At 41.1% G+C, this 27204-nt stretch overlaps 3 protein-coding genes across 5 annotated transcripts in view; all 3 read right to left on the bottom strand.

The window, feature by feature from the left end:
* The window catches only part of LOC120560137 (apoptosis-inducing factor 3), a 97434-nt gene that overhangs the window by 23590 nt on the left and 46640 nt on the right, over positions 1-27204 (bottom strand). The window lies entirely within an intron of this gene.
* LOC120560142 lies at positions 333-21923 on the bottom strand. Of its 3 annotated transcripts, XM_039802333.1 has the most exons (3): positions 21675-21923; positions 1376-1637; positions 333-1263 (listed from the first exon to the last, which is right to left on the bottom strand). In XM_039802333.1, exons 1-3 carry the CDS (start codon positions 21776-21778, stop codon positions 784-786), a joined length of 846 nt encoding a protein of 281 aa, XP_039658267.1. In that variant the 5' UTR covers positions 21779-21923; the 3' UTR covers positions 333-783. The 3 variants fall into 3 exon arrangements, with proteins under 3 accessions (XP_039658267.1, XP_039658268.1, XP_039658269.1); XM_039802334.1 differs by lacking the exons at positions 1376-1637; positions 21675-21923 and adding an exon at positions 13030-13113; XM_039802335.1 differs by lacking the exons at positions 1376-1637; positions 21675-21923 and adding an exon at positions 12609-13010.
* On the bottom strand, positions 13249-18466 carry LOC120560138 (solute carrier family 2, facilitated glucose transporter member 11-like). The gene is made up of 12 exons (XM_039802328.1): positions 17857-18466; positions 17640-17738; positions 17205-17365; positions 16978-17102; positions 16395-16524; positions 16125-16273; positions 15599-15786; positions 14852-14962; positions 14304-14405; positions 14096-14171; positions 13866-13993; positions 13249-13730 (listed from the first exon to the last, which is right to left on the bottom strand). The coding sequence occupies exons 1-12, from the start codon at positions 17926-17928 to the stop codon at positions 13560-13562; spliced, it is 1512 nt and encodes a 503-aa protein (XP_039658262.1). The 5' UTR covers positions 17929-18466; the 3' UTR covers positions 13249-13559.

Genomic DNA, 27204 nt, shown 5'->3' on the forward strand with positions numbered 1-27204 from the left:
CCTCATCTGTCTCCTCATCAAGAAGGTTATTTCTCTTAACAAAATATGTTAGCTGGTTTTACACAGTGATCTGTGTCTGTGATTCTATTGAAGCAAAAACAGATACACTTAATTAAATCAGAAGCTGTTAAAAGTTGTTGACCAGGTAAAAACAATCTTAAAAATCTTAGAAATCAAAGAAAAAACATAAAACCAAATTCTACATTCCACACTGCACTTCAAATACTGCACAAGTTATAACTGGTGGTCTCAAATCTGTAATGCAATCAGGTGGGCTGAAATCTATTCAATGGCAGAAAATATCTTTTATCTGGCCTACGGAAGAAATGCATTAGGTTTGATCTTTGTGATCCTAATCACAAAAGAGTTAAAAACTGATACACACATACTTAAATATATGCTGTCAGTTCAGATGGAGCGAGCACAGAAAAACATTCTTCATCATTGTGTAGTGAAAGATGCACACTGGGGAAAAAAAAAAAAGAGTCTGAAATCAAGATTTTCAAAGTTCCTTGTTGTCCAATCTGAAAATTGGGACAAAATCTCAGATCGCTGCTGGTTCATTCTCATGCACCCAGCACCAGCATTGACAAGCACCAGGGGGCAACGTCACCAAAAACCTTAACAGGCTATGGCGCACTCTTGACGTCACATTTGCACGCCTAGCTTGGCTGCAGCTGCTGTAAAAAATGCCCTCATCCTTTCTGTCCGAAGAATTGGCTGAACATTCTGGCCCTTTAACAGTTGACTGGAAGGTGACAGATCAGAGGGGAGCCCAGGGTCTCATTGTGGATTTACTGCTGACCCAATTCTCCTCGCTCCCCTTGTTGGCGTTGGTGTCCTTCTTGCTGTGCTGGCATTCAAGCGTTGCATCCTGTAGGAAAAAGCCATCCTTAGCTTTTTTGGTGTGTCAGCAGGCCCAGGGTCAGGGGGTGGGATCCAGTCTCCTTGCTCTGTCAGGAAACCACGCAGGAAGTCAGCAGAAGTCAGCACCGCTGGTTCTCTCCGTCGGCGTCTGAACCCGGACTGGGTTCCTGTAGGCACTCTGCTGGGCTGAAGTTGAAGTGCGAACATGGATCCTTGTGATGAGTCTCTCCCACTCCACTGCAGCGCCACTTGAAGCCGGAGATCAGAAGGCGGGTGTGCGGCCAGGCAGCGAAGACGAGGGCTGGGTGGAATGGCTGGTTGAGAGCGGAGCAGTGAGGCGAGCAGGCAGCAAGGAAGCAGATGACAGCAGGTGAGCAGCAGGTCCAGAGACAGGATCTGAACAGAAAAGGAACACGTAAACTAAAGCACAATGAGGCAAACAAACATAAAGCTAGAAACTGAGAAACCAGGAACAGACTCTCTAGTGCACTGAGTAGAGCCACGTTACCACGAACGGTTGTAACGAACTGGCGCTGTAGAGGTGGACAGCCCGGGTAGATAACTGCTGAGTGATTAGTGGTGATGTGCTGCAGCTGAGCTGGAAAACGGAGAGTGGCCACGCCTCTTGACCTAGTTTCTCCAGGACACGCCTCTCGCCAGCAGGTGGGAACGAACACACGGACAACAAACACAGCGGAAAAGGGAAGAGGAAAACAAGCAGGACAGGGAGACATACACTGATCCATAACAAGTGGTCAGTGACAACATATGTGTTGGCTTTGTCGAGTGCATTAAGTGCGGCACGCTGCTCGCCTATGACAGCAAAAAAACGGGGACTACAACAATGAACAGACACATGAAGCACGCTTGCCATGGCAGAAAAGATGATAGTCAGCCTTCAACGTCCTTTTTTTTTTTTTTTTTAAGATTTTTTATTTATTTTTTCATTTTAAACAACAGAACAGACAAACACACTTGAACAAGAACAACCCCTGTCTCGCACCCCCCACCCTCCGTGGTCTCGAGGAAAAGAAAGAGAAAACAAAACAAACAGAAATCACACCTTGCCTAGTCTCCCTCCTCTACTTCTTATGATGCGTTTGACACTATAGATCATACCATTATGATAAATAGACTTCGTGATTTGGTTGCTATGTCTGGATCAGTTTTAAAATGGTTCTCATCCTACCTTTCTGGTAGACGTTTTAGTGTTCAGGTTAATCAGATATTGTCTGAAACTGCAGAGTTGTCGTGTGGGGTACCTCAGGGGTCTGTCTTGGGACCTATTCTGTTCCTCTTGTATATTTTTCCTTTAGGACAGATAATTAGTCAATTTGGAGACATATCGTACCATCTCTATGCGGATGATATCCAACTTTACTGTTCTTTTAAGGAAACTGAGTTCTCCAAACTGTCATCTTTAATAAGCTGTTTGTCTAGTATCAAACAGTGGTTATGTGACAACTTTCTGCTTTTGAACTCAGAAAAAACAGAAACTCTAATTATTGCCCCTGAAAGTCGTATCCCTGAGATAAAGCATCATATTGGGGACTTAGGCTTGTCTGTCCAGCCGAGTCTCAGGAGCTTAGGTGTGGTTTTTGACTCAGCTATGTCGTTGGATCACCACTCTAAACTATTAGTTAGGAACTGTTTCTTCCACCTGAGAAATATCTCTAAGTTAAGACCACTTGTCACTAAGGATGAATTAGAGATGATCATTCATGCTTTTATTTCTTCACGCTTAGATTACTGCAACAGTCTTTTTACTTGTCTGAGTAAGAATCAGCTTTATCGTCTCCAGACTGTTCAGAACTCTGCTGCAAGGCTTTTAATGCACATTAACAAAAGAGCACACATCACGCCTGTTTTAGCAGCTCTTCACTGGTTACCAGTCCAGTATAGAATTCAATTTAAAATCCTGGTCATTACTTTCAGAGCCTTGCACGGTCAGGTTCCTTCATACATCTCTGATTTGATACAGCTACATACCCCCACCCGTAGTCTGAGATCATTAGGTCAGATGCTATTAATGGTTCCCCGCACTAATTTTAAAACTAGAGGTGATCGGTCATTCCAAGCAGTGGCTCCTAGGCTGTGGAATGACTTGCCTCTCTCGCTACGTGGTGTGGATTCTGTCGAATCTTTTAAGGGGAAGCTCCTCCACCTGTTTAAAGTTAGTCAATGTGTTGGTGATAATACGGCCACAGGCTAGCATACACTTTTTTTGGACATACACCTGCAAAGGCGAGGTCTTGCAGTCTTAGACTTCCAGTAAGGTTTTGGTCTATTTCTCTCCATGGGACTGTAGATGAGGGGTCCATCCACACTCTGAGGGCCCGTAGCTGAAAGGCTCTGTGGTACACTTTAAGGTTAGAGTATTTTAGCTTAGGTTGTTTACTATTCCAAATATAAAAGTATCAAGTTTCTTCCAGAAATGTATCGTGGGGGTAAGGGGATAATTGTACTTAAGAAGTTCACACAAGGAACTATGAATTCTAACAACAGCAATCCTGGACCGTAGCGATGCCGGCAGCGCAGACCAATTAGTCAGATCCCTTTTGAACACTAGGCCTACTTAGTATAGTTTCATAGTTGTCCTGGACAACTCGCTGTGATGCGTGGATGGTGATGCCCAAAATCAATTTTTTTCTCATAGCCTACTAATGACACATGTAGGCTACATTTTTGTGTGGAAAGCCCACTTTTATTAAGCAACTGTAGGAAGGCATTCGGAAATGTCAACAGATGAGCGCATCAGCGCACACGGGGCAACAAGCTCACGTTAAGCTGTTAAAATGTTCAATGTGGTAACCTTTCTTGCTTGCTTCACTTCCGACCGTGATCAGAAAACCAGGGGAGACTCGTTACCTCCAGGGCCGACGTTATAAAATGAATAAAATCCCGTTTCTGGTGAGCAAATGAATGAACTTGGCTTTCAGTCTGTGGTTTATTTCGGACACCGCAAACACTGTGTACAAAACATTAACTTGTTTCACCAACTCGGCTCTGGTTGCGCACGTCTGCTTCCTCTTTCTCTATCTCTCTTCTGCCCACTTTCCCCCCCCACACACACCACCACACGCACTGAGCTCTCTTAAAGGAGCCGCAGCACCATTTTACAACAATTGCCTTATCACGCTGATGTGACCGAGCCTGACCCGAACACAATCATAATTTCTAAATATCTGTCCAAACCCGACCCGTCGGGACCTGGTCGGGACCCGTCGGGATCCATCAGGATCGGTTCGGGTATCCATGCCTTAATTGTGTGGAACGTATACGCTCACTGGAGCACAAAAAATAATCAATGCGGGAGTGGGTATGGTGACGTGTGGAAAAAAAGGTGTAATCCTTGCTAGTAGGATTGTGCATTCTCCATATATCTGTAAGATCGTGGGATTCCACAACTGCATTAAACATGTCCGATATGTGTTTTGGGGCTTTCGTGTGCATGGTTGACCCCTGATCTATCCTGATTTAAGTCTAGTAGCCTACCGCATTCATGTCTCCCCCTACAATTAGTGAGAGAGAAAGCAATTCATTGGTTAGGCGTGGGAAAAAGATTTCATCATATGTAGCCTAGCCGGTGCATATACTGAGACAAATGCTATTTTCCTACTCCTTATCGTAGTACATATTGAAAATACGGGTGCACGATGGCGCTACCCACCTACCGGTAACTGACTGGTTAGTAGTGAATCCGAGTCCACTGAAGGAGGTCTGATAAGAACCAGAAGTGTCACTTCTTAATTATCCTTTATTGCCTCACAATCAACACACGCTCATTTCTCAAACAGTATGTGGATGCCTACATGGAGATGTAGTTCTGAAATGATATAAGTACAAAGTAAATACTGTGTATGATCCTATAACTAAGTTACAAATAAACCATTAACTTAGTCCCAAATTAAGTAGACAGCATTCAGTATATCTGTATATCTAAATCCTTACCAGTTATAGGCATATGGGCTAAAAGTTAACATTAACATAGAAACTATCAGACATACATTCAAATGCCCTCTGTAAATTGACAGTATTACATGGCTATGCTGCCGCCTGCTGGTAGGGGCAGTTAATTACAATTTGACCTACTTTCACAAGTCTACACTCAATAAAATCTCCGTGATCTGCGTAACTACAGCAACGTGAAACATTTGCCTCCAACGGAACGACAGTAATAACCCATTGTACCATTGTTGAGATTAAACTACACTGTTATATTTGCACTGAATAACGCATTCAACTATGGAGGAAATATTTATTCATAATTCAACAAACAGAAACATAACTCCTGAAGCGCACATGAACAGATGCGCAAATATTACAGATAACATGAAATAGCACCCTCGTGAATTAGCCTAATGTTGCTAACGTGCATTTATAAATCCTACTTATCGAATAAATTTGCTGCCACTAGGGTGCGTCTAGATTTCTAGGCTACAGTTCAGCAGCAATGCAATTCAAAGTGCTTTAAGACATAAAGACACAGTCAAAAAATAATACAAATTGATAACAAATAGAAAGCAGTTAATACGAAAATATAAACGATAAAAAAATTTAAATTATTAAATTTAAAACAATTAAAAGTAGATTAAATACAAGAGTAAATTCGCAATGGAGTGCAATGAATTAAGGAAAGGCAGTGTTAAAAATAAAGGTGTTCAACCTTGATTTAAAAGAGCTGAAATTAGTGCCAACCTACCGGTAGTTTGTTCCAGATGTACGGAACGTAGAAGCTGAACGCAGCTTCCCCCTTTTTTGTTCCGACTGGGGATGGCAAGCAGACCTATCCTGATTATCTTAAAGATCTCTGCGGCTCATAGTGTATTAGCAGATTCGAAAGGTAAATTGGTCCTAAACCGTTTAGTGATTTATAAACTAGCATGAGTATTTTGAAATCTATTCTTTGGTGCACAGGATGCCAGTGTAAGTACTTCAGAACTGGAGTGATGTGATCTACTTTCTTGGTGTTGGTAAGGACTCGTGCAGCAGCGTTCTGAATCAGCTGCAGCTGTTTAATAGACTTTTTAGGAATACCTGTAAAGACACCGTTGCAGTAGTCAAGTCTACTGAAGATAAAAGCATGCATAAGTTTTTCCAAATCCTCTTGGCACATAAGTCCTTTTAACCTTGCTATATTTTTGAGGTGATAATAGGCAGATTTTGGTACCGACTTAACGTGGCTGTTAAAATTCAGGTCAGAGTCCATAATTATGCCAAGATTTCTTGTTTTGTCTGTTGTTTTTAACATTGTTGATTGAAGATAAGCGTTGACTTTTAATAGTTCATTGTTTGGTCCAAAAATGATCACCTCCGTTTTATCTTTGTTTTAATTTTAGGAAATTCTGGCACATCCAATCATTGGTTTGTTCAATGCACCTGGCCAGTTGTTGTATTGGACTGTAGTTCCCGGGTGACAAGGTTATATAAATCTGTGTGTCGTCCGCATAACTGTGATAGCTTATGTTGTTGTTGTCCATGATTTTAGCTAGGGGCAGCAAGTAGATATTAAACAGTAGAGGCCCCAGGATGGAGCCTTGGGGAACTCCACATGTCAAACTTGTACGCTCAGATGCATAGTTACCTATTGACACATCATTTCTATTCTTTAAATAGTATTCAAACCACTTTAGTACTGTTCCAGAAAGGCCTACCCAGTTTTCCAGTATGTTTAATAATATGTCGTGGTCAACCGTGTCAAATGCAGCACTGAGATCTAGTAATACTAAGACTGTAGTTCTGCCACTATCTGTGTTTAAGTGGATGTCATTAAAGATTTTCAGAAGAGCTGTCTCAGTGCTGTGATGTGGTCGGAAACCTGACTGGAAGGCATCACAAATATTGTTTTGGGACAATAAAAGGTTTATTTGTTGAAAAAACGCTTTTTCAATAATTTTACTTAAAAATGGGAGGTTTGATATAGGTCTGTAGTTGTCCATTAGTGACGTATCTAGGTTGTTATTTTTTAAGAGTGGCTTGATTACTGCAGTTTTTAACGCATGTGGGAAGATACCTGCTTTAAGAGACATGTTTACAATCTGTAAAAGATCTGAGACCAAACAATTCGAAACATTTTTGAAAAACCCAGTTGGTAAAATATCAAGGCAACAGGGAGAGGTTTTCAGATTTTGTATGATATCCGCCAGGTTACCTTGGTGAATCATTTGAAATTGTGTCACATGGGAACTTGTTTTGCCTGAACAATGAGACAACACATATCCTGACATATCTACCTGATATGGATGCACTGACTGTTAGTCTAAGTTTCTGAATTTTTTCACTAAAGAAGATGGCGAAGTTATTGCATGCTTTGGTGGACAAAAGTTCAGATGCTACTGGTACTGGAGGGTTTGACAACCTATCGACAGTAGCAAATAGAGCATGTGAATTATTAGTGTTTTAGCAATAATTTCAGAGAAGAATGACCGCCTTGCATTCCTCAGTTCCACATTATAAATACAAAGTCTCTCTTTATAGATTTCATAATGGACCTGGAAATTAGTTTTTCGCCACCTGCGTTCAGCAGTCTTTTTTCAGATCTTACAGGTGCGACATTTCTCCATGGAGATTTTTTCTTGCTAGAGATAGTTATGACCTTAACGGGAGCAATGGTGTCAATAATAGTTGATATTCTACAATTGAAATGATCTACAAGCTATTATAGTTACTGAGGCTCCAGAGGGGGCGGTTGTGGAGGAGAAAAGCTGAATGAAATTTTTCACTGGCGCGTTCAGTGATGTATCGTTTTCTGATTACCTCTGTTTGAACAATTTTTTTACAGTTATAGAGCTGTTAAAAAACACACATGAATGATCAGAGAGAATAATATCATTCACCACAACTTTGGAAATGTTGAAACCTTTAGAGATAATTAAGTCCAAGATGTGACCCTTGTTGTGTGTGGTCGTAGTCACATATTGAGTCAGCCCATAATTATCAAAGATACAATACAGTTCCTTTGTACCTCTATCCTCAGGGTTGTCGACATGAATGTTGAAATCACCAGCAACAATTATACAGTCAAAGTCAACACAGATCATAGACAGTAGTTCAGCAAAATCATCAAAAAAGGCTACACAGTACTTAGGTGGTCTGTAGATATTTAGAAATATAGCTCTAGTAGTGGACCTTAGCTGAAGAGCCACATACTCAAAGGAAGCAAAATTTCCAACGGATATTTGCGTAAATAGGAATGAGTTTTTAAACAAAATGGCGACCTCACCTCCTCTCTTATTAACTCTATTCTCATTCATAAAACTGAAGCCAGGGGGGCTGACTCAATAAGGACAGCAGCGCTATTATTCTGATCCAACCAGGTTTCAGGTAAAAACATAAAATCAAGATTGTGTTGAATAATAAAATCATTGATTAAAAATTTTTTTCCCGCTAAGGATCTGATATTTAATAAAGCCATTGTTAGTGTGTTCAGAAAAGTATCTGCATCGTTTTTTGTGGCAGGCTGTAGCTGACGGGGAATGAGCGCTCAATTGACTATGTTAGTAGTTGAATGTGTCTTATTGTATTGCTGCTTCACCACTTTGTGTGGTCTGTTTCTAATAATAACTGGAATGATATAGCTGTTTTGCAGACTAGTAGAGTTAGTTGTAGAGGAGGAGGAGGTTATGGAAGAGCGCATCTGGGAATTGTGTTTGAGCGTGTTTTTTTGGGATGTGAACAGTCAGTCATTCCACTTCGTTTGCAGGGCATGCTGCATATTTCCACATAGCATCTGGCTGCCCCGTGTGTTAGGATGAATTCCATCCCTGCTGAACAGAGAGCCACGTTCCCAAAACAGATAAAAATTTTCAATGAACCTTATGTTGTGAAGATTGCAGGCAGTCTGAAGTCAGGTTAACTGGTTAATTGAAACAGGTCTAAAGCTTTTCTATGTTAAACATGAACAATGTTACAAATAAACCTTAAAACTGAGTCCCAACCATCTGTTAAGTTCTGAAATAAACTGTATGAAGGAGCCGTGTAGGAGTAATAGACATAGCTTATAAAATGTAGCCAAAATCAAATGCTCCTTATAACTCGGCTCCCAAGCTCATACATTGTAATTCGACCAGCTATTACGCTATGAAATAGCCTATGTGGGTAACCAACCATGTAAGAGTAGTAAATATAGATTATAAGTGTAAGTCATGTGTTTATCATGTTCTTAGGCTGTGTAAATTGAGCAGTCCATGTCCGTCATGTTTTCAGCCTCATCAAACATCTCTTTAAAAGTCAGGTTGCCAAACTTACATGCAGCAGGGCTCCAGACTAACTTTTTGCCTTGGTTGCACTGGTGTGCCTAACTTTTTTTTATTTAGGTGCACCAGCACAAAATTTAGGTGCACCCAAAGTTTTCCTCGCTGCCGTTAAGCTGAATGGCGATACGATATATGCTCTGTGTTTTTTACAAAGTGGGCTATGTTGTGTTTTAAGTCACCACTTTACAAGCTCTTTATTAAACTTGTTTAAATTCAACAGGGTTTCTTTACCAGTTTAAAATATACATGAAATGTAATGTTATCTTGCTGTATTATATGTATGTGTGTGTGTATATATGTGTATGTGTATGTGTGTATGTGTGTATATATATATATATATATATAATTTTTGTATGTGTATATATATGTGTGTATGTATGTGTATATATATGTGTGTATATATATGTGTGTATATATATGTGTATATATATATGTGTGTATATATATATGTGTATATATATGTGTGTATATATATATATATGTATATGTATGTGTGTATGTATGAGAAAGCTCCTTCACTTGTTTTCAACAACAATAACAGACGGATAGCTCAGTTGGTAAATATAGAGGTTTGACTCCGACCTGCGGCCTTTTCATACATGTCATCCCCCCCCCTCCCCCTTTCATGTCTTCAGCTTTCCTATCAAAATAAAGGCCGAAATCTTAAAAAAAAAAAAAAAAAAAAACGACCAAAAGACAGGGGGAGCGCGATGGACTGAAGCATATGCTACTCAGAGTGGCGGCTGACTCAGAGAGTGGCGGCTGACTCATCAGCGGCGTTACACACGTCTTGTGTAGGCTATGAAATGTCTGTATCGTCACTGTGCTGCATTTTTATGAACTATGATCCAGCAGGCTCCGTCTTACACGCTATTACTCAACGAACTGAAGTTGGTTGCATTTAATAACTTCTAATGTGTTTTTCGCCGTGGTGGCCGCAATAACAGAGAGTTACCAGCGGAAACACTGGTACCAATGGACAGCAGCCGACGCAAACACGGCGCCTATTAACTCGATAACAAAGCCGTAAAGTAGGATATCTTTCAACTCAGGACAGCACCACTTCTCACAAATACAGATAGGATTGGAGATGAGAAGTTTAACTGACACGTAACCGCGATCAGCTTCGTGGGAAATTAAGAATCAATGCCACCGACATAACCAATCACACTATGACAGATGCTCCACTCAGCACCAACTGCAATGTTTTATTTTAAATGAATGTAGCCTACTGGCAGCCTGGCACAAGTGGGTGCTCAGTATTTTCCGTGGGTGCTCGAGCTCTGGAGCACCCACGGTATCGGCGCCTATGCCTCCATACGTATGTCCGCGTTAGCATCCGAAACCTCGCTAGCTGATGCCATGTTAGCAGAGTTGGTAGAATTCTTTGCTCGGGTAAACGGCAGCAGGGTCAGCTTTTTCACTCCTCCAAGCATTTCACTAAGTTACCGTGGTGATAAACGAAACAGCTGGCGTAGAGTAAAAAAGAATACACCTGTTTTTAAAGAGAATGTGGAGATGGGGCTAGAAGCTTCAGTTCTGAGCAGCCATGCGATCCATCGGTCATGTGATCCCCTTCAAGATCCTCTTTTGTTACTTCTCCAAACATACCCCTGAGGGTGAGGCAAGCCCTCACAGAGAAATGCAGAGAATTCTTTTACGTTTCTTCATTCAGATCCATTTGCTATGTATTCCATTCTGAATAAACAAATCTATCCTTGTTGCATTATTCATTAAGATAATTCTAGCAAGATTTCTGCAGTTCAAACAACTCGGAATTGTAGTTGAGAACGTCAGTTATAACAGCCCACATAATAAGGTGTCGGGTTGAAATCGGGCTTGGGCTCATAATTACAGTTAAGGTGTCGGGCCGGGCTCGGACTCGGACACAACGTGCACAGGCTCGGGTTGGGTCGGGCTTGATTTTTTTTGGGCCCGATCTAAGCTCTAATGCACACAGATGGAAAGAGAGAGGAAAAAGGAGCTCAGTGTGTCAAAGGAAGTCCCCCAGCAATCTAAAACTATAACAGCATAATTAAGAGCTGGTGCAAGGCAAACCTGAGCCAGTTCTATAAGGGTTGGTAGATGAATCTGACGAATATGAAGAGAAGCAGAGAAGAGAAGGCCGTGTCTGAAGCTATACACCCTCCCCCACGGTCTAGGCGAACGCTATTGAATATTAGATCTCCTATCCTGTATTTTCCCTCTGTAGCTCCCCTACGTTTAAAAAAAAAATTAGTATACGTCAATCTCTCCATGGACATACATTGCGCCATATTCCTGATCCAAGTACCAATTGTAGGTGCCTCCAATTTCTTCCAGATGAGAGCTATAGATATAAATATATATTGCCTGTAGTATAGCGACATAAATACATTTATATTCTTGGGGTTTCAGATTTAGATTTGTTGGATATAGGTGCAGCGAAATCATCTTAAGCTGCCTACACATGATAGGCATCAAAACTGCTTTGCCACGCCGTCACACGTACATTCCAGTCTTGTTTCTCAAATAACACCATGGTAGGCTATTCTTAAAGCAAGCTAGGCCAATCAATCTGGTCAGCTTACACTCGCCTTTACTTCAAAGTCCAATCACTGAATCCTTTCGAGACTCTTGCAAACTACTCGCAACTCTGAAAATTCCAGAGATAACATTGACAGAGCCTCTCTTCATCTCCGCGTCACCACAAGTGGCTACTCGATTATCGATTATGGTTCCACCATAATTCTCTCTTGCATTCTGTGCCCCTCCCTCCCCCCCTTTTTCTTCCTCTCCTTAAGGTCCTAAGAGAGTCTGTCGTGCCTGGGTGCTACGGGGAAATTCCCTACCGAAGCTTCCCCACAACGCAGTCAGCAAACGGATAACTAGCTTGTATATATTTAAAATATTTGTTCTTGTATTCTATCCTATTTATTATTTCATGTATATTATATCCTATTATTTCATGTATATTCTGTATGTGTGCTGTGTGTCTGATATTTTCCTGCTGTAACACTGTAATTTCCTATTTTTGGGATCAATAAAAATCTATCTATCTACAAGCGACTTCACGCCTCATGCAGCAATCCATCCATCCATCCATCTTCGTCCGCTTATCCGGTGTCGGGTCGCGGGGGGAGCAGCTCCAGCAGGGGACCCCAAACTTCCCTTTCCCGAGCAACATTAACCAGCTCCGACTGGGGGATCCCGAGGCGTTCCCAGGCCAGGTTGGAGATATAATCCCTCCACCTAGTCCTGGGTCTTCCCCGAGGCCTCCTCCCAGCTGGACGTGCCTGGAACACCTCCCTAGGGAGGCGCCCAGGGGGCATCCTCACCAGATGCCCGAACCACCTCAACTGGCTCCTTTCGACGCAAAGGAGCAGCGGCTCTACTCCGAGCTCCTCTGCAGCAATCATCTTTCATAAATAAATTGTTCAAACGTATCTTAGTTGATGGTGTGGTCCTTGCTAGAAAAATGGTTTTCGGGGGTCAATTTGAACTCACCTCTCTTTTTGATTGCGTCGACTCCTCATTGAAGTTCATTTTGGGAGCTGCTATAAACTATTGTTTGATTGGACCATTTATAAGGGATGTTCAGTCAAAGCACTTGCATAATGGCAGCCTATTGTAAGGTGCATCATATGATCTCAGCTGCAGAGGGGTAGGCTAATTAACTTCTTAGAGCACATTCCTGCTGAGGCTAAACGAGGGACTGCTGACCCAAATACAGAAATAATATTCACCCTTTGTTGTGTAAATGGATTAAATGGGAAACCTATTCTTACATACAGACATATTCACAATGTGCTCCATTCATGTGCCAGCAGAGCACTAGACTGCTCCAGTACACTAAGATTCATACAAACACATATGTTCTCATCTTCCTCCACTTTAAAACCCACAAAGCCAAACTTGGGGAACTTACCGTCCTTGGTAAACTTGAGAGAGCAGTCTGTAACGGTGCCAAAAGCAGCAAAAATCGACCCTCCTTCATCTGCACAAAAGCTACAGTTAGGTTTTCTACAGGACTGAAAAAAAACAAAATGTCTGCTGAAATCCGGGCGAGCTACTTACCCATTATGGAGGTTTTTAATGAGTCGCGACATAGTTGTAGTAGTTGTAAGTACACTAATACAGCATAAGCTTGCTTTTAATAAATTGATCTTTATTGAAAAGTCTCAATAGAGCACTCTTTATAAAAGTTATACAAACCAACACTGATTATACTAAAATATTACAAATTAAGATAACTTTGATTTATGAGGCTATATCTGTAAGTGAACTAAAAAGATGTAATTATGACTACCCGGTAAAGCCTACATCTCTGAAATTCACAGTATGTCTACAGTGATCTATTTTGTTGTGAGTATGTTTCATTTTTAGTTACTCATCTTTGTGACATACTGTAAATATTGTGAGACATACAAAATTAAAACTGATTCTTCTAAAAGTCGATCACAGTGTCGTCCCTGCTCCATCAGCACTGCGGGCCTTTCTGGACTGAAACTCATTCTGGATTTCCACGAAGGTTTTGTTCTTGGTTTCAGGAACAAAAAGGAAAATGTATATCGCCATTAAGGAGCAGACGGCCAGGAACACCAGGAAACAGTACTGCTGCAGCCCGATCTGTGCAAATAAAACAGAATAAAACACAAGTGAGTCCAAATCTCTCAAACATCCAAGCTTTTAAGTTGTGTTTCCAAATTTTTTAAGATAATGACAAAACATTTAAAAATTAAGATATACTTTCTGGACTCCTACCACAATAAAAGGGAAGACCAGGCCGATGAAGAAGAAGCTCAACCAGTTCAATGATCCTGCAATTATGTACGCTGCAGGCCGTGCCGTTTGTGTGAATAGCTCAGTGGTCAAAATGTTTGTCACGCCACCTTCACAGAACCAACAAACAACAAAAGAAATCCCATTAGTTATAACTGCGGTGCAACAGCAGCTGCTAAGGAAAGACTCCAATGGATGAAAAAGTTAGTTACCTGGTCCTAAGCCAAAACTCAGGATAAAAGCAAATACACACACCATGCTCATGTATGGAAATACTGGGCTGGCATCCTGAGAGAAAGAAAATCACACGAAAGAAATGTTAGCACAAAGTAGAAGTCTTATCAATGGTCAAATGTGAGATATTGCATAAAACAATGGTTTAAATACTGTATCTTATTTTTTTACAATGAGGTTAGTCACCTGGAAAGAGAGCGTCAGCGTGAATAAAATGCAGCAGATACTCATCAGTGTGTATCCTCCCGTAATGAGCACTTTCCTTCCCAGACGGTCAATGAGCATACCCTGTGAGACACAGCATGTCACAAGACTAAATAGACTCTCCAGGCTTTCTCTGAATTTAACTTTGACCTTTTATGGGATATTGTCAGTTTTGTTCTGTCCTGTTTTACATTGTATGTGCCGTTTTACTAATTTTATTCATCCTTGCTGTGTTTTATGTTTTGTTTCCTTTTACCACATGTACAGTATTATGTCATGTTCCTGTTCTGTTTGTATTCTTAAAAAAGAAAATTTTCCACTTTGGTGTTCTGTTTTACTTTATTTCAGAAGTGCTCTAACTTTCCAAACTTTAGTCCAAATCTTGATGTATTTATTAGAAAGGTCTTGACTGTTTTATCCTTGTTGTTGGGCACCTACTCTTATTTATCTTTTTTTTCTGTAGCATGAAGGAACATCAGAACTGTAAGAAAGTAATGGACACAAAAATATAATTTAAAACTCATACTTACACATGTTAAAGCTGTGATGCATTCACAGGCACCAGTGCCAACGGTCACATATGGTATTTTATCAGCGGGGATACCAGATTGTCTGAACAAGTAATCTGCGTAGAAGTAAATCTACAGGAAATATAGACCAAAAAAACAAACATATTACAAATAAACTAGAAATAGCGTTTTTTTGCCTCTGCCAACCAGTCAAATCACAGTCTGTCCAGACTCATATAATATATGTAGAGAAGACGTTGAAGGAATTTAACAAAATGTATTAAGTTTATTATTGGGCGAAACGTAGATGTGTCACACACATCTTCAACCCAGCAGCACAGAAGATCTAAACAATCACCACAGTTTAAGATTAGTGTTACCAATTCACCATCTGACCAAATGTCTCCCTTCTATTCCTGAGTTATGGCATTGTTCAAGGTGTTCCTGAGATATTGCGGTCATGAGAATGGGAGAGACGTGAGTTCACAGTGACATTTCACCTCCTAAATCTAAGCCAAACCTAAAAAAATTCCCTCAAGACATTCCTGAGATATTACGTTCACAGGAATAGTACGGACAACCCAAAAACATAATGCCTCTGGCCACGGCCATTGCCGGCATGGAGTCATAAAAACAGAACTTTTAGTAATCTTTGGTGGTATTTCTTAATAGTTGGCAATGTGAGTACTGAGAAATAGATTCCATGTTATGAGAGACAGCAGGACAGAGGATATTGAAAGACAACAGGGTATATGATCGTGTACGTACAGCATTGATGCCATTCAGCTGTTGTGCAGCGTTGAGCAGCAAGACGGTGAGAAGCTGCCTGCGGACACTACGATCAGTCAAGAGCTCCCAGGGTTTCTTGGCCTGGAAATCCACTAAATAATTTTTCTCCTTCTCGATATCCACCCACTCACCATCACAGCCAGCTACACCGTGAAGTTGCTTCAGGGCTGCAGGCAGGAAAACACATGACAAGCGTAGTTTTCTCCACACACTATTCTTGTCATCAGGTCAGGCTACAAGGTCTGTTTTTGAGAATCTGGTTAAAAGGTTTCCAGCATCAAACCATTTCACATCATCTTGGTGTTACCAGAATGTTATCACATGCTTGAACTCACTACCATGAGGACAAATGTTTCTCTGCCTCTGGTGATTCCAGACAAAGGGAGTCCTCAGCCTTTGAAACTACGCTGTCATGTGCACTACATCCAGCTTTGCAGGCCAAAGATAAAATCACACATATTTTTGAAAAGGAAGTAACTGTGCAGCAGTTGCCGTGTAAATTTACCTTTCTTACATCCCTCATCATCTCCTTTGTCAATGAGCAGGTAGCGCGGGCTCTCTGGGAACCAGGGTAGGATCAGGAGCTGCAGCAATGCTGGGATACATGTGGTGGAGAGCAGGATGGGCCAGTGCTCTTCTTTACCCAGGAGCTCTCTGTGAAATCACAGACATGTCTAAACAAAATCACAATATAGCAATTCAATCTTGCAAACACAGATGCTACGGAAAGGTTAATATTTTGTGTGAAAATCAAATATGCCTAGAGTTAACTTACTTAAGGCCAATCACTTGTCCAGTCAAGATCCCACCAGTGATGAAAATAGAAGTTCCCATTCCCATGGCACCACGAAATGCAGTTGGAGCTATTTCACCCAAATACTGAGGTTGAATACAAAGGCCAATGCCTGTGAAAATAAAACATGATTAAAGAAGATTTCAGAATTTTTACATGCAACATTTAAACTGTAAGGAGCTGCCTTGGCCAAAATGTAATACTTCACTTACAGATACATATACCGGTACTAGGTTCTATGACACGAACACCTGTCTCCTGGGTAAAAGTCACGTTAGTTTGCCCCAGCCATCCACCCCAACCTCCTTTTTAAACACACATACATACATTCATATATACCTCATACTCATACATTCTGACATTATGCATGCATGTATGTACGTGCATGCGTATGTATGTATGTATGTATGTATATAGTGCTTAGTACCGGTGTATACAGTACGTATGTTAAGTATTCAGTTTTGGCCTAGGTAGCTTCTTATAGCCAAACAAGATATATATCAAGATTATTACACATACAATACAATGATGTGTTTCACTGGTATGTACACTCTGGATTATTTACCTGCATATATTCCAATGAGAAGACGTCCAATGATGAGTAATTCAAATAATCCTGTAGGGTAACTTAGACCCATTAGCAGAGCAGCCATTAATGCAAATATATTATTGGCCAACAGCGTCCCTTTCCTGGAAAAGTAACAATGTATTACGGCTTTATAACTGAAATACAATTGGCTATGGAGAATAGGGTCATTTTGCCAAAATATACCATATCATCTTTCTGTATACCTCCCCAGCTTCACAGATAATGTCCCACCGACTGTCACTCCTAGAAGTCCTCCTATGGTGAATATAGACACAATAGTGGACCAAAGCAGGGTGAGAACATCTGCTGATATGTCAGTTTGGTAACGCTCCCTCCAGGTTTGGTTGATGAAATTCTGCACATGCTGGAGACAAAAGAAAAACACAACATGCAAATTCAGCAGGTGAAATTAAAATGACTGATGATCAAAAATATTAAAGAGATATATTTGTGCATGCATATTTACCAGACATGTCGTCGATATGTAGGCCTACTACATATGAAAAATATGTCACTTATGTGTCATTTATAACTACTGACTAATCTATTAGGTTTGTAACATGAGTAGGCTACAATAGTGTTAATACTGTGCATCAATACTGTGCAATAAGTCCAGTGACAGAGAGTAGGGTTATTACCGTTGTGGGAGCATTGATGATAGATATATTATATCCACACTGAAAGGTTCCCCCTATACACGCAGCACACGCAGCCAGCAGAAGTGATTTGTTCGGAAACTGCAATAAAAAGTGATACAAAACAAGTATTTACATATATAATCATGGATAGAAAGCTGCATCATTGCGTGTCTACAGATGATAATTTAAAACTCTTATTTTCTGATAATCCACATACCTTGGGTCGCTTTTTATCTTTGGTTTCTTTAATAAGCAAAGGTTGATATTCATCCGCAAATTCTTTTGGCATTTTGTCGCCGATGTTTTGTTTAAAGTCCAATATTGTTTGTAGTTTATCACAGAGTAGGTATATCCTTCATGTATAGATTTTGCTCTCAACAAATCCTGAGGAGAAGTGATCTGTTGTCAAGACATATAGAGTGACTGCGAGGTGAGGAGAATCGGCTCCATTTAACACCATACATAAACCCATCATGTCCGGTGAGTTGGAATGAGTCACAAAACTTCCGTCATCAATAACTTATCAAAACACAAACGACGCCTCTTTCCTACCGTAAGGTAGACAACGAGCTAGAACCTGGTTTTCATCAAAACGAGTCGTCCTCAGACCTGGACAAATAAAATTGAAATATAAGCAGCCGGCTTGGGAGAAGAGTGCGCGCTGCGCAGGGACCGTCTACAAAGTGCAACACCGAAGAGAGATACAACATAAAAACTTAATAGCTTCATTATTACACAGAGTAGTGTCACCAAAATTGTGTCACTCATAACTGGTCTTCTTTTGCGTTTGTGTTGTAGCTTTTGTGTTTGTGTTGTAGCTTTTGTGTTTGTGTTGTGGCTTTTGTGTTTGTGTTGTAGCTTTTGCGTTTGTGTTGTAGCTTTTGCGTTTGTGTTGTGGCTTTTGTGTTTGTGTTGTAGCTTTTGTGTTTGTGTTGTGGCTTTTGTGTTTGTGTTGTAGCTTTTGCGTTTGTGTTGTAGCTTTTGCATTTGTGTTGTGGCTATTGCGTTTGTGTTGTAGCTTTTGCGTTTGTGTTGTAGCTTTTGTGTTTGTGTTGAACCGTCTCGGCCACTGTACAGAAATGTATGCAATGACAATTAGGTAATTCAAGTACAGCAACATATCAGGTAACACTTTACGTTACAGGTTCAGTTTGCTAATAATATACAAATTTAATAATGAAGGTATGGACATCTAAATAAATTTGAAGTATGTCATGTGATACTACAGTTTTTCGATTGCTAAACGACAGTGGGCACAACTGGAGTCACATGGGCAAAACTCAAACTACAGTCTGCACTACCAGCAGTCACCTTAGATAAACAGTTCACATCACCTCCAAAACTCATTCAAAGCAACACAACTCTTAACACACGTCTCAAAACAGGCTCAGTGCAGCCAAACACTATGAATAATCCTCACTGAGATAACACACACCGTAACTCAGAACATACTGAGAGTAAAAACACTAGCGTCAAACACCAATACAAAAATTACAAACTTTTTCATCTTTACAGTTTGAACAATTTGAGTGACTTTACACTACTCAATAGTTTATTTAAGGAAAAGATATAGATTGTATAATATACCAATTTATGCGTAAGGTAAACAAGAAGGAATGAAAATCAGCAGTTTTCTTCAATATGGTATTTTGTCTCTGGTAATTTATGGAATTACTTAAAACTAAAGGTACATACGTAACAGTAACAATAGTGTGACTAATCCTGCCTCTCTCCAGCACCATGCAGCAAGTTTTCTTCATCACATTGGATGTCTGCATCATCTCTAAATACAAATGAATGTGGTGTTTCCATTGCTTTCACCTCCATTACTTTCTGAAAAAACAGTAACAACGCAGTTTTACTATTGTAAAGATATAGTGTTTTTCACTTTTTTTATAGCTGTGTACATAACCTCAGACATCTTACCTGGACATATTGGTATATTTGCTCTTTTACCTGTTTCTCTCAAACGGTACAGTGTATAATTGTTTCATTCTTATTTGGTGTTTGTATACAAAAAAGGCTTTCTGAGCTTTCTCTGTATAAATACCATATATGTTCACTAACTAGTCTAAAACAAGACACCTGCTTAGGCTTTCAGCTAAAATTCCAATCAGCAGTGTTTGATAGGCACCAGACTGAAATCTATTCTGTTTTGAATGTGAGGTTAACAGGTTTGACAGCAGTGTGTTAGCATTTGAACAAAGTGCTGTAAATCTACAGTGTTGTGCACATTGTGGTTAAAGTCATGGGATAAGTGAGTAGAGTTTTGAAAACTGTGTTCAAGCAATGCAAAACAAACTAGAGATTGGTCCACATGAACTGCTGCTGCAGACTGTAGTTAGAGTTTTGCACATGTGACTCCAGTTGTGCCCACTGTCCTTTAGCAATCGAAAAAAACTGTAATAATACTCCCCCTCTGCATCAGATCATATGCCGCACCTTATAATAGGCTATTATTATGCATGTGCTTTGACTGAAGTGGAAAATCCATTATAAATGGTCCATTCAAACATTATTTTACAACAGCTTCCAAAATGAACTTCAATTAGGAGTCAATCAAAGAGAGGTGATTTCAAATCGACCTTCGAAAACCATTTATCCTTTGAGAAGGCCGCAAAGGAAATGTGTGCTTTATTTTAAACTTCAGCCAGTTTTGTGTGAATATGTTTGCCATCCAGACATCTAAAGACATCCTTTTATTACTGTGATAAAATCTATGTGAAGTAGTGGGAGGGTTTGCAAGTATTGCCCAACACGTGTCTATTAAATAAGAACAAGTTTTGCTTGGTTGGGAATAATCCCTTTGGTTAGTGTTGATCTTATGTATCCGGTAATTATGCAGGTGAAATGTTTGGTTAATGCTTATTGGTTTCTCAGATTGTCATTATTCATCATTTCTTCAGTTTTAAATGTTGAGAAGCAATTAATAAATTGATTTTCCAGATGTTATGCTAATATTTCCCAGCAGGTCCATCGGAGGAGTCTTCATGATGAAAAAGATAAGTGTGCTGCTAAAGGAGGATAAACACCAGCCATAGAGATTTTTCACAACCTGGCAACCCGAAATAAAGCAATTCACAACAACTCAACGTTTTTACGTCAACAAAGGCACATGTCCCGTCCTCCATCTTAAAGAATAGGCTATAGAAAGAACAGCAACTAAAGCAAACAGAGGCACCAGCCAGAACAAAAAAACACTGGGGTTACGTCTGAAATTCCATACTAGCAAGCTATTTACAGGCTAAAATAGTATCAAATCATAACAGGAGTTATCTCAAGAAACTTTACAGATAGAATAGGTCTAGACCACAATATAATTTACAAAGACCCAACAATTCCAGTAATTCCCCCAAGAGCAAGCATTTAGTGCGACAGTGGCGAGGAAAAACTTCCTTTGAGGGAAAAACCTCAGACAGACCCAGGCTCTTGGCTCCTGTCTGACGGTGCCGGTTGGGGGTGTGATGAACAGTGGCAATAATAGTCACAATAAAGATAATGGAACTATGACTAGAAATAATAGTTGTAGTAGTTCATGGCATTGCAGGGCACTGCAGGGCGTTACAGGGTATAGCAGGGCACTGCAGGGGATAGCAGGACGTAGCAGGGCATAGCAGGACATAGCAGGGCGTAGCAGGGAGTAGCAGGGCACTGCAGACCATAGCAGGGTGTAGCAGAGCAGGACCATGGCGACAGCTGTAACCATGATTTAGGTGCCACCATAATCCAAGGAAAACTGCTGGGCAAAAAAACATAAGGACTCCAGAGAATAAGCTCCCCAGAGTTAAGTTAGTAACAAGCATTTCTGGGACATGGATGCACACTAGAGTTTAGATTCTCAGCCTGAGCCCAACCCAAGCCCGAGCTGTTATTTCACACCGGGCCTGCTGTGCTGTATTGTGTAGCTTAAGTGCAACATGGAGCTTTAAGTTGTAAAGAAAAAAAGAAAAACAGGAGAATTAACTTTGTGCAAGTTTGGAGGAAAGTCGGAGGTATGGAACCATTCTAAACAAGTCGTGCGCAGTGATAACATATGTGTTGGCTTTGTCGAGTGCATTAAGTGCGGCACGCTGCTCGCCTATGACAGCAAAAAAATGGGGACTTCGACAATGAACAGACACATGAAGCAGGCTTGCCATGGCAGAAAAGATGATAGTCAGCCTTCAACGTCCTCTTTTGTTACTTATCCAAGCATACCCCTGAGGGCGAGGCAAGCCCTCACAGAGAAATGCGTTGAGTTTTATTTTTATGTTTCTTCATTCAGATCCATTTGCTATCCATTCCATTCTGAATAAACAAACAACACAGTTTACATGCTTCTTCCTTGTTGCATTATTCATTGAGATAATTCTAAACAGATTTCTGCAGTTCAAACAACTCGGAACGGTAGTTGAGAATGTCAGTTATAACCCACATATTAAAGTGTTGGGTTTAAATCGGGCTCGGGCTCATAATTACAGTTAAGATGTCGGGCCGGGCCGGGCTTGGACACAACGTGCACGGGCTCGGGTTGGGTCGATCTTGATTTTTTGGGCCCGATCTAAGCTCTAATGCACACAGATGGAAAGAGAGAGGAGAAAGGAGCTCAGTGTGTCAAAGGAAGTCCCCCAGCAGTCTAAAACTATAACAGCATAATTAAGAGCTGGTGCAAGGCAAACCTGAGCCAGTTCTATAAGGGTTGGTAGATTAATCTGACGAATATGAAGAGAAGCAAAGAAGAGAAGGCCGTGTCTGTAGCTATACACCCTCCCCCACCGGTCTAGGCGAACGCTGCAACTCCTCACAACACCTACGGGACTGTTCGTTATTTATTTAAGGGGCCACCGGAGGAGATTTGGGACCTTTAGCCAAAAAAGGCATGACCCTCCCCCAATAACTTATCGATACCTTCTGTACTGGTTTGCGCTTGGCAAATATATACAGATTCTCATTGTTTTTTTACAGCCAGGACATACGTGACTAAACCTCTGCATAATGATCTGACGCATCACACTTCTCTGTTATGGTGTGGTGGCCATTTCAGTAGATTTACTCACTAACATTGTTGTGGAAACACAATAAACATGGAAATTAAGAGCTACATGGAAACATATGCACCAAACAAGCCACTTTGAAATTTTGCTGTTTCATGAATACAAAAGTTGGGTGACCCCCCCCACCCCTTCTGGACTGAAGAATGTTGGATAACCCTCCCCTCAATAAAGACTAAAAAGACATGACCCTCCCCTATTTTCCTCCGGTGGTCCATTCCATAAATACCGAACGGTCCCTAACTATAAGCTTTATCAAAGAGTGACATAATACTGTACATATCAATGTGGTGATATTAAATTTATAGTATGTCCGACACTAGAGTCCGGATCGGGCCGAATTTTTCTGTCCGAGCCTGGCCCACGTCCGACAGAGCCGTGTCCGAACCCGGCCCGAGCCCGACAGGCATTAAGAAATTTATGTCCGAGCCCGACCCGGGCCCGACACAGTTAAAATCTCATCTTTTTTCCTCTCATACTAATGACACATGTAGGCTACGTTTATTTGTGTGGAAAGCCCTTTTTTATTAAGCAACTGTAGGAAGGCATTCGGAAATGTCAACAGATGAGCGCATCAGCGCATACGGGGCAACAAGCGCACATTAATCAGCTGTTAAAATGTTCAATGTGTTAACCTCTCCTGATCGCTTCGTTTCCGACCATGATCAGAAAACCAGGGGAGACTCATTACCTCCAGGGCCGACGTTAGAACATGAATAACCACTAACTCTGCTCCGGTTGCATCTACAACACGTCTGCTTCCTCTTTTTCTATCTCTTTTCTGCCCACTTACCACACACACTCACACACACACACTCACACACACACACAAACCCACATGCAATAAGCTCTCTTAAAAGGAGCCGCAGCACCATTTTACAACAAATTCCTTATCGCGCTGATGTGACCGAGCCCGACCCGACCCGACCCCGACCATAATTTCTAAATATCTGTCCGAACCCGGCCCGGGTATCCATGCCTTATCCGACACCTTATCATGAAACCAATAGTACGTGAATTGCATACTTTTTCCAGTAAAATATTACATCATGCAAACACTGGACACAACGCTGACATACATATCCCACAATGCAATGCTGTAGTAACAATGTTCATAACAGACAAACGGACACCGAACAGCTCTTTAACATAATACTTTTCAATTTACATTTCTAAATATTACTTTCCTTTTCCGGTAATTTTTTTTAACAATGTTTTTATTGTTTTCTCTGCAATACAATAATACCCCTCGTCCCATCCCACAACAAAATCTCTCTTCCAACATCTTCTGTATTACAAAAGCCAAAAAACAAAATGCAAACAATATGACAGTATCATATGCACAGAACAATGGCACCTCCAACAAGGCTATGATACACAAGAATTGTACCTCTGCTATTACCCTCCAAGACATGCCCCAGTCCTTTGCCCTTCTGGGGTTCACCACATATTGAATATTAGATCTCCTATCCTGTATTTTCCCTCTGTAGCTCCCCTACGTTTTAAAAAAATAAATTGGTCAAATGGTTTCCAAATTTTCTCATACACCCCCAATTAGTTTTTTATAGGGATGCACCGAATATTCGGCCACCGAAAATTTTCGCCCGAAATACTTTTATCACCGAAACAATACGGCCGAAATGTTGTGATGATGCAAACAGAAACCGCGACCTGCATGTGTGTCAGTACCCGATCCGTTCCACCTGCAAAGCGTCTCCTAAGCAAAGAGGTTGAGACGGACCACGGAGTGAAAACAATGAAAAGTACGCTCTTAGGGCCTGATTTACTAACACTAGCGCAGTTTGCGCTGCGTCTGTTTATGCGAGTTCGGTAATAGCGCACGCTATGCTTCCACATTTTGCGTAGTATTTATCAACCCTGACACCCATCAGGCAATCAGCGTCTTTCTCCGCCCACTAGACCGTAAATTGCGCTGTAGCAAAGCGGTACATGTGCTATGATACGGCTGAGTGCAGACTGCGATATTCCCACTGCTGATGCTATGACTGTTTGAAATGATCCTGATGCCAATATTTGTAATGTAGCGAGGAGTTTAACAACTGCTGGAATGGGATGTGAACGCTGAGTGGGAGATGCAATTTCATCTTTGATTTCTTCCAGTAACTCTAATATTGCATGGCTGCTTGATCTGTAATGCTAAATGATGTTGTGTTCACTGACAAAGTGTGATTCTTGTGTTAAAAATATTTTCAGCCTCGCCTATGTCTTCGTCTTGCTCAAATTACTGTTGCCATTTCACCAGCGGCATATAAAGTTCTACGAGGAAACTCGACTGCGGCTGGTTTAGACCTGCTTTTAAGAGGCGGAGAATTTCCCCCGCAGAATAGAGGCGCGTTCTTACTGACAGTCTTTGTAAATACCACGGAATATATAATTAGGTGCACTTTGCGCTTATCCTCCCACCTTTTTGGGTGGAACTCCCACTTTCCCCACGACCCTCCCACGAACGCATATTGAAAGCGCAACTTGTCTCTTCTCGCTTATGTGGCAGACAATCTGCGATTTTACCCAAGTGCACCTTGTTTGTAAATAGCCCGCATCGGTTACGTCCGTTTTTGCGACCAATTAGCGCCTGGAAACAGGCGCAAACGGCTTGATAAATCTAGCCCTTAGAGTCTGTCAGCACACGTTTCAGTGAGATCTATTCGGATCCTCTGCACTTCATCGCGACTGTACTTGATCCACATTATAAAGACCATTACTTGGATGCGGAAATAAAGCACGGCGCACGAGAAATGATCCAGGCCGCGATGGATGTGGAGAACCCGCGTGGAGACGGAGCGCGCACGGAGCAGCGCCCAGCGCAGGAGGAGCTCAGAGCGCAGACAAAAAGACTCGTCTCTCTGCACCAGATGAGGGGCATGCACCCTCGTTGTTTGATATGTTCAGTGAAATCCTGCAAGAAAGTGCCTCAAATAATAATAACAATAGGTAAGCTATTCTGTTCTTAGGCTACTATATACTGTATGTGACTATCAGATTGTAGCCATATTTCTGCTAGATATTTTTTTAATTAAACTTTAATATTAATTTATACAATTGCAATGCCTTGATTTTAGTAAAGTTAGTACACAGTCATAGCCATAAATGCAATGGTACTAATAATTGGCATAATTTCTTTCGGTGTTTCGGTTTTCGGTTTTCGGTCTTGGTTTCCTCTTTTTCGGTTTTCGGTTTCAGCCAAGAATTTTCATTTCGGTGCATCCCTAGTTTTTTAGTTTAAGTCAATCCCTCCATGGACATATATTCCGCCATACTGATCCAAGCACCAATTGAAGGTGCCTCCAATTTCTTCCAGATGAGAGCTATAGATATAAATATATATTGCCTGTAGTATAGCGACATCAATACATTTATATTCTTGGGATTTCAGATTTAGATTCGTTGGATAAAGGTGCAGCAAAAGCATCTTAAGCCGCCTACACCTGATAGGCGGCAAAACTGCTTTGCCATGCTGTCACACGTACATTCCAGTCTTATTTCTCAAACGACTCCATGGTAGGCTATTCTTAAAGCAAGCTAGGCCAATCAATCCGGTCAGCTTACACTCGCCTTTACTTCAAAGTCCAATCACTGAATCCTTTCGAGACTCTTGCAAACTACTCGCAACTCTGGAAATTCCAAAGATAACATTGACAGAGCCTCTCTTCATCTCTGCGTCAGCCCAAGTGACTACTCGATTATGGTTCCACCAGCACTTCAACCATGTACTCAGTTCTCCAGTTCATTACTTCGGACATTCCTTCAGGATTGGAGCCACGATTTCAACCTCCTGAAATGGCATCCCAGAACACTTACTGTAATACAAATCATGGACAGTTGATCCTCACAATCATTCACATCTGTTTAGCTCGTCATTAGTCTTCCACATGGAGTCCCGAGTTTATACCTTCATGGTTGAATGCACTTAATGGAAGTTGCTTTGGATAAAATCGTCAGCTTAATGACATGTAATGTAATGTAACATGGCATACCAGTACAATTAATACAAATCATGGGCCATTAGTCCCCCAGTCATTCATTGCTACATCCGATTAGATCACAACGTCTCAGATCCACTCTATCTCCTTTCAAGTAAGTGGAGGTTTTAGGGGTCTGTCATGTCCGGCTGCTACAGCAGATTCTCTACCAAAGCTTCCCCACAACACAGTCAGCAAACCAATAACAACAAGTGACTTCACGCCTCGCACGCCAATCATCTTTCATTGAAAAATGGTTGATAGTGTGGTCCTTGCTTGTGAATGAAAGTTACATAGCAGGATTTCGGGAGCAAGGCCACTCCTCAGCCATGCCTCTACCAGTTTCCTATAAATACTCACCTAACCCTCTCCTCTCATTCTCTTTTGCATTCTGTGCCCCTCCCTACCACCCTTTTTCTTCCTCTCCTTAAGGTCCTAAGAGAGTCTGTCGTGCCTGGGTGCTACGGGGAATTCCCTACCGAAGCTTCCCTACAACGGATAACTAGCTTGTATATATTTTAAATATTTGTTCTTGTATTCTATCCTATTCATTAT

Source organism: Perca fluviatilis, chromosome 6, assembly GCF_010015445.1.
Source record: "Perca fluviatilis chromosome 6, GENO_Pfluv_1.0, whole genome shotgun sequence".
NCBI lineage: Eukaryota > Metazoa > Chordata > Actinopteri > Perciformes > Percidae > Perca > Perca fluviatilis.

Coding starts and splice junctions, on each gene's coding strand:
- LOC120560138 (XM_039802328.1), bottom strand. CDS start 17,928: ATGCCAAAAGAATTTGCGGATGAATATCAACCTTTGCTTATTAAAGAA. Junction 17,366..17,639: donor TCATCAATGCTCCCACAACG/GTAATAACCCTA, acceptor TTTTGTCTCCAG/CATGTGCAGAATTTCATCAA. Junction 14,963..15,598: donor AGCTGAATGGCATCAATGCT/GTACGTACACGA, acceptor TATTTCCTGTAG/ATTTACTTCTACGCAGATTA.
- LOC120560142 (XM_039802333.1), bottom strand. CDS start 21,778: ATGGCAAGCCTGCTTCATGTGTCTGTTCATTGTCGAAGTCCCCATTTT. Junction 1,638..21,674: donor GCACTCGACAAAGCCAACAC/ATATGTTATCAC, acceptor CAAAGCCAACAC/ATATGTTGTCACTGACCACT. Junction 1,264..1,375: donor GTTCGTTACAACCGTTCGTG/GTAACGTGGCTC, acceptor TTTTCTGTTCAG/ATCCTGTCTCTGGACCTGCT.